The sequence below is a fragment of the Sceloporus occidentalis genome, unplaced genomic scaffold (genome assembly GCF_023333645.1).
Source record: "Sceloporus occidentalis isolate IW3139 unplaced genomic scaffold, rSceOcc1.0.p SCAF_23, whole genome shotgun sequence".
Classification (NCBI taxonomy): Eukaryota; Metazoa; Chordata; class Lepidosauria; order Squamata; family Phrynosomatidae; genus Sceloporus; species Sceloporus occidentalis.
Genome location: NW_028317003.1, coordinates 5,063,642 through 5,076,383, shown reverse-complemented (window position 1 = coordinate 5,076,383; position 12,742 = coordinate 5,063,642). Strand labels below are relative to the sequence as shown.

The 12,742-nt window shown below is 41.4% G+C and overlaps 1 protein-coding gene across 1 annotated transcript in view; it reads right to left on the bottom strand.

Moving 5' to 3' along the window:
• The window catches only part of LOC149300727 (E3 ubiquitin-protein ligase znrf2-like), a 52,789-nt gene extending 40,765 nt beyond the window's left edge, over nt 1–12,024 (bottom strand). Inside the window, exon 1 of the mRNA XM_089484927.1 lies at nt 11,613–12,024. Coding sequence (XP_089341053.1) covers nt 11,613–12,024 — 412 coding nt within the window. The remainder of the gene's footprint in view (nt 1–11,612) is intronic.
• Nucleotides 12,025–12,742: the final 718 nt, after the last annotated feature.

Sequence of the window (12,742 nt, the reverse complement as noted above, 5' to 3'; positions counted from 1 at the left end):
ATAAAATGGTCCAATAGTAGCTGCTGTGGCAAAAATCACCACTTTTACAACTTTGCGCAGATCACTAGTGCTTTTTTGTGGGTACAATAAAAAAAGATCGTTGATATGTGGTTCCAGAATGCACTTATTTAATCCTAATTGCTGTGTAATAGGCTGGGTGTATATTAGCAGTGCTAAATGAATATTCACCGTGCAGTTCATACACTCCATATTGCTTTAATGGCTTATGTATCACGAGTTGTAACAAACACTGTAGGAGGTCAAAATGTATTTCTGGATCTCAGGCTAATTTTGTCAGTGTAATACTAGACACTGCATGAGGAAACATCTGCCACTACTTTGTTTGGACCCAGGTTATTAGGGATAGGGTTACCATTAGTATTAATATCAGGCATTAATTGGTAAGTTCTGGGCACTGAAAGGAACGGTATTCAAGACGATACTTTTATTGTGTGATTTATAGATCTCTCTTTGAAGGAGAGACGTAGATAGTCTCGAAAGTTCGTAATCCATTCCACATAAGTCAGCCAATAAAGATATTGTCTTTACCAAACTAGCTTACTCTCTTTCCATGGCCAACATGGTACAATTCTATACTTACATAGAGAGACAGGAACCATACTGGCCTTTTGCAATTTTGGTGATAGTCAGTACTTTTTATTTCATGGTATTGTTAGAATTAGGCATTACATGTGATAAAGAACACAGAAAACCTATCATGTGCTGAAAAATATGTTGCTTATGCGGTTTTGCTTGGGTTAATAAAAATAATTATATTCCTTGTAGAACAGACGTTGGGACATCATTCATTTACAGTGCAGGGTAGCGTTCCATGTGACAATAGAATGTCTGCAACTTTGATATTTTACATTCATCATAATTTTTAAAAAAATGAAGACATTGTGGATCACATATGTTGTGAGTGCAAGTTTTTAAAGTTTGTGAAATATTAAGGCATGTTAAAAACTAAATCTGAAACGGACTTGCATTCTTAAAAGGTCAGACATTTATGTCCAGCTAGAACTGAACATGACACAAATAGAATTCGACATCCACCTATGGCACTATCTTTCCCTCTTTATTTATTGCGTCTTTCTATGCCACATTCTCTCTAAACTGTAATGTATCGGTTTCTCTTAGTCTGTCAATTCTAGTTTTTTCACACTCCTTGAATATATGTACTGTAAAAAGCTCGGCATAAATTGGTGGCGCTATATAAAAAGATAATCTCATTGTAAAGTCAAGAAAATGTTCATCATTTAATTAACCCATTGATAATCAGACCTTCACAGAACATCCCCCCCCCATGGATAAACAAATGGTTAAAAGATTAATAACAGGAATTAGATGGAACGATAGACATGCTGAACCTGCCATATTACACGCACACACATCAAGATTAGTGTTTGGTTAACCCCTTAAGGACAATGGGCGGTCCCTAAACCCATTGAAAACAATGCATTTTGAGGACGTACATCTACGGGCTTTGTCATTAAGGGGTTAACAACGAAGATGTATGAATATAAATCCTTTAAACAAACACTGCTGAAAGAACATCTTTAAAATGACAGTAACCATTTAGCAAGTATGCATTATAAATAGCGAATGTATTTAGTTGTTCAGTAACAATTTTAAAAGGGAATTGTCAACTTCACAACTAAGTAATTAAAACAATAGTTTGGGTTTTTGGTTTCTTATTCCGTGTAATTGTTCTGGACACATTCATTTAGTTTAATGGATTATTTTCCGGAAGATGCGTTTGCCAATACGCTGTAAAATCACACTGTACCAGTAAGCAATCAACTTCACTCTTCTCTATTGAAATAGTGCTACGGAATCTCTATTAATCAAAAGCGATGAAGAAAATGTAACAAGCTGTATGGCGAAGGGTGACAAAACCAGCTTCATATCCTCCATGGTTAATACATATGTTAGACAGATCCTCTTTCGGGCAGTAGATACTGACAGGAAATACTGGAACATTTAAAAAAAAAAAAAAAAAAAAATAGGATCCTTGGTAACAGACCATCTAATATAATTGCAGATTGCATACTACAGTAGCAGCTTGTTCCTAATTTGTGTTCTCAGCACTGTTGATTTCTACTTCTCGATTTTCAATTAATCGTCGTTCTGTGCCGAATGAACACACTCCTGAGAGTGCACCACATCTTGCTTTGCTAACCACAAAGCTGAGGACACCTTGGAAGAAGCACTTGTGCAGACAAAGTTCTACCTTCGCAAACCATGCTTGCAAAAAAAAACAAAAAAAAAAAAAAACATTCACACAGCAACTGGAAAAAACTCACAATTCTCATTAGAAATAAGTAATTTCCTCCATCACGTTGTGGTTATGCGTCCCCGTCATATGATCAATTCTCTATGAGAAGTTTGGTTTAGGCCGGCCAACATACTAAAAGAAAAGCAGTAGCTGGATGCATGATGAACAATCTAATAGTTCATTTGCTGGGTGAACCCACATTTTAGGAATGTTAAACCTGCAGCATTACATACCAAATAGAACGTTTACTAAATTAAAAAAAAAAAAATATTCCTTCCAGCCAGTTGACGTCAGACGGTATGTATGAATTGACATCTGATCTCAGTCTGCTTGGTGGAAGAGATGAGTCTTTGGCAGTTTCTTGCAGGCTCATTGAAGCAAATACCTATATGTTTGGAAAAACTAAGAATCTTTATCAGGGTTTTTTTTTTTTGTTTGTTTTTTTAGATTTTATACTAGCCGATACAATAAAAGAAACATAAAATATCAAACAGTCTAAAACGGACAAACATTTCAGAAAAATTACAAAACTAGCTAAAAACAGACACTGCCCAATCCACTCAGATATGTCACACCAAAAGGACAAACCTTACTCCAATCCATAAGAGGTATCAAACACTAAGCAGTCATTGATAAATTGAGATGAAACATTTTATCTCATCCTTGCACTGAGGGGTTAAACCTCAGAAGGTTAGTAAAGAATAATGCATCGTTAACTCAATCCTTCATCAGGTTTGATCTTTTGATATGCACCGATCAGCCATAACATTATTACCACCAGGCTAATATTGTATAGGTCCCCCTTTTGCCAGCCTGATCCATCAGGGCATGGACTCCACTAGACCTCTCAAAGTGTGCTGTAGTATCTGACATCAACGAGTTAGCAGTAGATCCTTTAAGACCTGTAAGTTGCAAGGTGGGGCCTCTATGGATGCAACCAGGTGTCATGTGTTCTCCAGGTAAGCTACACACATGCTTCCAGCCATCCATGTAATCTAAAATAAAGCATGATTCATCAGACCAGGCCACGTTCTTCCATTGCTCCGTGGCCCAGTTCTAATGCTCACGTGCCCATTTTACGCAATTTCGCCAGTGGACAGGGGTCAGCATGGGCACCCGGCCTGCCCCATACACAACAAACCGCAATGCACTGTGTGTTCTGACACCTTTCCATCAGAACCAGCATTAACTTTTTCAGCAATTCGAGCTTCTCGGTTGGATTCGACCATCAGACTCCGCCCTCTCCCATGCATCAATGAGCCTTTGCCACCCATGACCCTTTTGATAGGTACTGACCACTACAGACCAGAACTTCCCACAGTTTTGGAGATGCTCTGACCCAGTCGTCTAACCAACACAATCTGGGCCTTGTCAAATTCACTCAGATCCTTAACTTGTTTCTAATACATCAACTTTGAGGATGAAATGTTTTTTTGCTGCCCAATATATCCCACCCAGTGACAGGTGCCACAGGGAAATTTGTTTAAAAAAAATTAGGTGTTTTATTTCTAGTTTTTACTAAATTTCTCATTCTAAGTTTTCAGCTAATCATCTAACTATGATATCAAAAGAAAGTTCTATCTCTCCTTGAAAAAACAATATATAGTTTACATGGGTACACTATTCGCAGGAAAAGAGAATAATCGCTGAACCGACATAGCGCAAAAATTGCAAAATTGCTCGGGGACTTGAGGTACCAAAACCCCCTGGGATTGAAGGGGTTAAAAATATATTTATTAACTTATTATTCATTTTATATCGCGCCATCATATGCTGTTGCGCTGTACTATGGGTAGACAGGACAAAAGTAGTATATAAACACAAATTTATATACAGAAACACTTGAGGAGGGCCCTGCTTCAATAAGTAATGTTAAAACACGTGCCAGAATGGGTCAGCATAGTCAAAAACATTACTTCTATGGGTCCAGTTTATGTGATAAAGCTTTGTGCGGAAGCCTCTAGTTCCTGAAGAACTGTCTCCGACATTTTACTTAATATTGCGCGATCCTGATATTCTCACCATGGGAAAAAAAAAAAAAATGGAAATTTCCATTATTGGGGGAAGTAAACTTTTTTCTCTATAACTGATTTTGCAGCCAAAAACTGCTCTTTGGGAGAAACATTCAGATTCACATGCTAGAAGAAATAAAACATTGTGAATTTTCCCTAAACCTAATCAACTGAGCTCTAATCAGATCAACTTCTTAAAAAAATATTGCTTTATGAATGCTTGTTGGACATGATGGTAACTATACCTTAACTAGGAGTATTACCTCTGTTTTTATCATAGAATGTGTATAATACCTATTATAAACCATCCAACTACAGAAATATAGCCGCAAAGTCACTGAAGACCATTAGTCTGCTGGAATGACAGAAATAAGGAACACAGCAGGCAATGTTGTTTTGTTTTAACCTTTGAATCCCACCTCAAACAGGAATGCTGGTCTTTATCACAGGATCTAGAGCAATAAACTAATTGGGGTATTTCAAATAGTTAACTATCAACTTCTAAGTTCTCTGAAACAGCATTGTGTTGTTGATTTTTGTGGTGCTCAATACAAATGTAGGAATTTGTTTTTGTTGATTATTTGCAAGCCAAAAATGTGGTTGATGAAGTTAACTCATAGCTGGTTACCGTCAATGTGTCAAGGAAACAACAGACAGCCCTTTGAGGTTTGTTTTTGGTTTTTCCCCAGAATGCTAAATAGTATACACAAAATTTGTTTTCCCCGAGACAAATCTTAAAAAGGCAAGAAAAAGGCAAAGAAAAAAAATAAAAATACTTATGGATTCTATTTGCTACATTACAAAAACAAACAAAAAAAAGTTCAATAATCTCCTGACACATGTGGAGCAGCCGCAATCTTATACTAAGCACTTGTTTAATTGCTTCAAAGTGCCCCGGCAGAACTCTCCCAGCCTGACAGAGAAGGATGGCCATCGGACACAATAACAGCTTTGTATAGAGCCGTTGCCGGACCCCCGATCACAGAACTTGTGTGTCAAACGGATTAAACTCTAGGCACCGGGATGCAATTCCTAGTGGCCATAGCTACCTGATGTCTAAAGTTTACTTTAAGAAAAGCGAGTTCCAGATTTTTTTTCTCTAAAATATGTTAAAAAGAGTAGAAGTATTCTAAATATATACATTAGATATAAGTGAAACATGAGTTTGAACCATGTGACAGAACTGCTAGAGGGTCTCTCTGGATTTCTGGTATATGTAGTAGGTACACAAGATATATATATATATATCCATCTATCTCCTTACTGCAGAACGATGTTGTAAAAGGGTACAAAAAGACTCATGGTTTAAAAAAAAACATAGGGACCTCTAGCCTTACCTACATGTTCATCCTCTACTCGATCCTCGTATTAAGAGAAACCTACATCATTCTGTTACTATCATCTGTCATCAATTGGTGCTGTACATATGTATACTTTGCATAATAAATTAACTAGTCAGAAGACGTAATTTCAACTGATCTCAGGATATTTGGATATTTAATAACAAAAAAATCTCACAAAGATGTAACAGACCCCAAACGTATTTTGCCAGTTTTATGTAGGAAGATTAACACGAAGGCAAGCCTCTGACACCAAGATACTCATACTCATACGCATACCTAGGAACTCTCTGGGTTTGACCCGGAGCACTCCAGGTGAAGCACCGCTTCTCTAGTTCAACACCAGAATCCTCTGGGTCTTGACACGCCCGCTCCCCGCCCATTTCACATTTAAATTGGGGTGTTTCCCGCGACGTCAGCGGGCAGTACTGGTCGCGTCCCTCAAGGGAAGGCTCTGGGTAGCTGGAGCTCAGAAGTTACCAGTTATGCTTGTACGCTTCATATAAAATCAGAGGAGGTCAATATTTGGTATGAAAATTCCTATTAAAAGATAGCCTAGTTCATATTGTACTTAGTTGAAGAAAACGCCACCATGAAATTAAAGTCCAAATACACAAAAACGCAAAAAGAACTGTACTGAGAAATTTTGCTGAATATTTTACGTTGATTCTGGCTTACAGGCATGAACGTTCCTACTTTGGTTGGGTTGTATTCTGCAGAGTCTGTAACAGAAAGAGGAAGTAGCTAGAGATGTGGCTTTCTAAATGACTCTACGGCTGATAACTACGTGAGATAAAACAACTTAAAACAACCCAACTTAAATGTAATAAAACAAGCAGATGTATCATTGAATCTCAGGAGATTTAAAGATTAACATGTTTTAGCATTTTCTTTGAAACTGGTCGGGGGTGATCTACAAACCATTTACAAATGAAGTAATGATTTGCCAATACCCAGGGGGGGCAATTTAATGTCCGCCCACTGAAGCAGCTGCTCCAGGGCCGTCTTTAACGCGGGGCAAAAGCCCCCAGAACCTGTGGCAGGCCGGCCAGTCCATGGGCCAGCACACAGATGCCATTGCACACCGGACGCTTTAACAAAATATATAGCGGCCGGCATGCCTGCACCGTGTCACCCAGTGCGTCTGTAAGGCTCTTCGTCCCGCCCCTTTGAAGAAGCGAAGTGCCGCTCAAGGGGGGCGGGTTGGAGGAGAGCAGTCTGCAGGGAAGGAAGGCAGCAAAAGGCTGCCTTGGGACAACAATTAAATACAAAAAGGGGTGGCTGGGGGGTATAAGTACACAACAGGGTGGTCGGGGCATCACATAAATCAATACACAAAGGGGGTAGCTGGGGGCAATACACATGGGTACATTAAACAGTACAAAATGGGGCATCAATACACAAGGGTGTGTGTGGGGGGTGAAAATACATTAAAACCAAAGGGGGGCCTGGCTGTGACATCAATACACAAGGGGGGGGGGGGACACACAAAAACCAAACCAGTGTGTGTTTGTTTGTCAGTGTGGCAGAGCCTGTCCTGGTGTGTGTGTGTTTGGTTGTCTGTGTGGCAGAGCCTGTCCTGGGCCCAGAAATCAGTGAGCAGAAAAGTAAGGTTTTATGTTATTTACTCTGTTTCAATCTGCATATTTTATTAAAAATAAGATATGTTATTAAAAGTAATCCTGTTAGTCTTTAAAAACTCTTTAAAAGTAAAGAGTCCTGGCATACTCTCAATCCTATCACATCAATATGCATTTGAAAATCAGGAAAAGATGGGCATGGATGGTGGGCTGATTCGGTGGCGCAATTGGGCAATTGACTTGACTTGCCCCCGAGGCCTTAGGCTGCCAGCCCTCCCCTGCCAATACTGGTTGTTGGACAGCTTATAGGAATCGCGCCATTCACATACAACTACCACAAACAACATATTGCAGCTGCCTTCATTCTGTTTTACAAAAAGCCAGAGATTACATCACTTCAACATAAATAAGGTTTATTTTGCAGATTGGGATTAAAAATATTTGCTTCTATCACTGGCTAGTGTCTGCAAAATTACGAACTATTCACATACATTTACACATGCAGATATATTATACACATCTGTATTTATTTTACATTTTTAAATATAGCATTCTTGTTTATTTGGCGAGTTAAATCTAGGTGGTTTTATTGAAGATGGGTTGTGAATCATGTCTTGATGGCATCACGATTGTCTCTGTCAGGATATGAAAGCATCTCTGGCAAGTGAAATGCACAGAGATGTAAAGTGCCGGCGGTGCTTTGCATCTGGGTGTGGATTATAATTGTACTGCTCTCTGCTCTGTCTTTTTAGTGGGTGTTTCTGCATTTGCTTCCAATCTTTTGTGTCGGAGATGTTTATTCACCAATGATGACACACACGCTTTCATTTCTCCTGCTCTTCTTCGAACAGAGTTTTTCCTCAACGTTTTAAAATAGATCGATCAGCTGAGAGCTCCCCTAAAATAAGTTGGTTTGCATGTCAACCAGTATGACAGATAATATTAAAGAAACTAAACTGGTATTTCCCCCACCCCCATCGCATACTATGAAAACCTGAAGACCATTTTCTGTGGACAATATGGAAACAAATCCCATTTAATAGGCAACATTAAACAACTGCATTAAATAATTATTGATGGCATTAACAGAACCCAAGGCAATACTAGAGGAAACAAAAAAAGTAGCGCTTCCTCTATTTATAGCCTAAAGAAGACTTGTTATAAAACAACAGTAAAATACATGTATTTGTGATAACTATTTTGCTGTCTTAGTAGCTTGTTGCTTATCTTAGAAGGGTTAATCATAATGCCCATGCTAAAATCACGGCACACACATATCATGTAAAGAGGTCGTGACTCCCATGATCTGCCCCACAATACAGGTCGGCAGTCCCAGGTTATTACGACACAGGTCATACCGTCAGGCTTGTAATAGCTTATTCAGGGCTGCTGGCCATTATGTCAAAAGTTGTGGAAAAGAAATCCACATCCACCTAGACCTGCGATATTACAGTGATGAAGCCCCACATATTCCCTCTGCATGCCGTGCTTTACTGAAAAACAAAATCACATGACGACTCTAAGCATTTCTCCCGGTAAATTATATTTAGCTATTTTCTTAACAGAACAGCGTAGATTGGTATGCCTAGAGACAGGTACTTGGATGCACCTCTCCGATAACTAACAACCAAGACATGTTTTCAGAGTAATTCACACAAAAATCAGCTAATGTATCTTTGGCGATAAGAAAAAAAAAAACAAGTATGTTTTACTAGTAGTGGAAAGGGAAGGGGATGGGGGGGGAGCCCAGCTGAGATTCTGGGCTTGTGGTCTCTGCTTGGGCTTAGCCACAAAACTGTTTGGAACAGCTTGTAATAGGCTTTGAAAGCCAAGAGCACCACAACTCACCAGGGAATGTCTTAATGGACAATCCAGCTCTGTGTTTCACATAAAACATGCCATCAATATAAATGTCTTTAGCAGTTTGATACAATTGAAACCTCCTTCAGTCGCAACTTTCAACCAACAATTTGCAGCAGCAGTTGACTAGCAATGGAGAACTGTGTTTACTGGGTTTCATTTACTACGGCGGCTAAAGCAGCTATATAGCTCGGCCTCATCGCATTAAAGCATATCAGGGGCCAGATGATATTTAAATTATTTCATAAAACCTTCCCCCCCCCCCAGAAAGAGCCTGGAGAGAATACAATTATTCAGATCAGACATACACTTATGTGGTCCTCTAGCAGAGATGGCCAGGGGCCCCAAATCTCATAAAAGGCTGTCTAAAAATGGCATCTTAAATAATGCTTATTAGCAGGGGCGACAAATTTGGTTTTGACCCAGGAGCCAGACAAAATTGATATATATCAATTTTCCTTATGTTTTAAGTTTCATATATTGAATTATTCGGTCATGTATGCTCCACTATCATATCCCCCTTAATTGAATACAGAGAGTTTCAGATAAAAGGAGAGAGGAAACAAGTTGGCAGTAATGAGGATACCATGTGTCCAAACATCAACCGTCATGCTTCCAAGCAATGTACATGCAATGGTACAATAATATCAGAGGTAATCACATAAATAAATGAATGTATGTCACAGGCAATGCACAAAACTCTATAAGCAAGCTACAATATCTGAGTGTTACTATCCCAGGAGTTTTACATGTACCATTACCCCTCCATGCTGCCGGAAGAAAGAAAACAGAGGAAAGGGCGGGGAAGACCCAACCAACTTATTTAGAAGGAGAGACCCCCCCCCTAATTTATTTACAGCAGGGTAGCTGGGGAGGGAAAAGTCCCCAGGTGCCAACCTTCATTGAGGCACCTACTTCAGCAGCACCTGTCTTTAGAGGCCACTAGATCCATGTTGCAGCGTATTTCTGCATTTAGACCGCTATAGTGTGTATTAACCGGGTACACCTCCCGAGCATCAGGAAGTAATTGCCTGTCGCCATGGCGACCTGGGATTTGTCGAGCCGTGCTTATTAGTAGCAGCTAAATAAATTCATTGTCATCTCGGTCTGGCTGCTCTGATCATATGATGAATCATCTTTCCTTCTTACCACGAGGACAAGTGGCTTGATACGGATGTTATGGGGCAACAGTTTTTGGCAGTAACAGTGGCTGACATTAGGAAATACTGAGGCTCTGTGCACTAAAAATGACTTGGAAGCAATCACCTTAATGGCGACTCACATTACACAAGCGTGGAAAGACCGAAGACTTATCATATCCTTCTAATGAAATCCAGGCCTCATTTTCCTGCCGTAACACATGGTTACTTGAAGGTGCTGCTCCATTTAGACATTTTCTATGGCGACGATCTTTCAGTGTCTTTTTGCATCACTTGACAAATAAGAGTTCCCCCCGCAATATATATGGAAGAGTCAACATTTTACACAATTATTTTCATTGGGCGCTCAACAATGCAAGGATAGGGCATTTAGTTACAAAAGTGTTAAATTCAGCAGAAATTTTAAGAAGTTAACAGTATATTGTAGATATTAAGATCATGGCTATTCTGTCATGCACAGCCAATCAGAGCCAGGCTCCCATTGAAATCTGAATACGCATTTTCAAAAGGCACGCCATGACAATGTAAAGGGGCCATGCAACTATCATATGCATTTAAGGGGGTAGTAGCATGATATTACATAATTTAGATATAATATTGCTACATTGTGTATGCTTAGGGTATCCAGAATAGTAAAAAAAAATGCAAAAGGGAAATGAGACTGAAAAAAACTGTTTAAAATTGAAATAACTTAATCCAAGATTGTCTTAATCACTACAATGCTTAGCAACTGAATAGCCCTAGATGTGCAGATGGGGAGGAATTCAGGAAGTCGATGCATAGACTAGTCGAGCTGTGGCTTTGGCTCACCAACTTTACTGTACATTATTAAGGTTCAGCCCCAACGAGCTTCTACTGAAAGAAGAACTTGGCTGGCCCCGTATCGTGTATGATCATATATCAGTGAGATTGCTTGAAAGTCACTTTAACTAATTAACTGTGGATTATGCAGGGCCAGCTCAGCCCTTCATGATGGAGAAACCTGCCAGGGATAGCCCATTCGTAACTAATAGGGAAGCCAACTCAGGCTTTAGTGAATAAAGCCTGCAGCATTACATACAGTGGGGGAAAAACATTGGAAAAATAAATAGTGTATACATGTGTAAGCCCCATCTTAGAGCAGTTTGAAAGCAGGTCTTATCGCCATAGCAACCAATGGACTTTTTATTGATTGGACCATCCCACTAGTTGCTATAGTGATAAGACCACTTTTCAAACTTGAATCACTTGTTACACATATCTACTATTTATGTATGGATGGGAGCTGAGACAGCACGCCTTGTACCTGGGAAACATCCATACAGACTGAAGGGCCCACTGCTTGTACAAAATAACACACGTGGTTCCCAGGTAAACCCCCTGTATGACGTCAGAGTACTCACCACCAAACAGATGAGGGGAGAGGTGAGAGGGCAGCGATCCGATGAGCAGCCTCGAGCCTCCTCCGCCTGGTGCGCGTTCCCTGCCACCTTCTTCGGGCGTGCTGCTGCCGGAGTCCCGTGCCGCCCCGGGAATGCTGAGGCCGGCCTGGCTAAGCGCGGCCTGACTCCGGATCCCCCCAACCGAGCGGCTCCGGGAGCCCAGGACGGGCTGCGTACTGTCCGAGCCCACTGCTCCAGCTCCTGCCACAGAGTGTCCGCTCGCGATATACGAATACCGTGCCAGGGGTGAGGAAGTGGCTACTCCCGCTGGGCCCCTGACCTGCCCCCGGACGGTATTGGACGGGATGTCTGAGCCAGAATATGCCCGTGTCCGACCGTCCGAAGCCGGACTGCTGCTCTGCCGCCCGCCCATCCCCAACACACACTCGACCGGGTCACCTCGCATCCACCGGGGGATGGGGGTTAATATGGTGTGTGGTAATGCCCTCCGCCCCCTGTGCGGTGTGCACAGCCGAGATCCAGTCACCTCCTGTGTTATTGGACAGGCATAGTAAATGGCATATAACAGCACTGGCTACATAACCACAGCGTTCCGGCAGCTCAGGTAGATCCAGCAGCGGCGAGTGCGCTCTCCTCCAGGGGCTGGTGTGAACTGCTGCCCGGTGTATATATACACTCCTTCCAGTTACTCGGAGCCCAGTATCTATATATATGTATATACACCCTCCGGGCGGGTGTGCAGAACTTTGTGTACCTCCTTTCAGGTGTGCAGAGGCTAGTGCCCCCTGTCGTCAGAGCGCCGTGCCCGTATGCTTCTGCCAGGTGCAAAGCCCAGTGCCAGGTGTGCACAGCTCACTGCCTGTATACTCCGGTGCCCTCCGTCAGGTGTCCGTATCCTTCTGGCTGCCGAGTATACCCTCCTTCAGCAGACGGAGAGCATGTCTCCCCACACACGGAGCTCTCCTCTGTTACCTGCACATTGTAAATACAGAGTCAGTGACCTCCCGGTGTCAGTCACGCCCATACATGATCCACGTACTGGGAATCCACAGCGCGGGCTGCATCACGGCCGGTCTCGCATGGGGCTATGCGTGTAATGCTTCACACACAGGAAGGATGTTGTATATCCA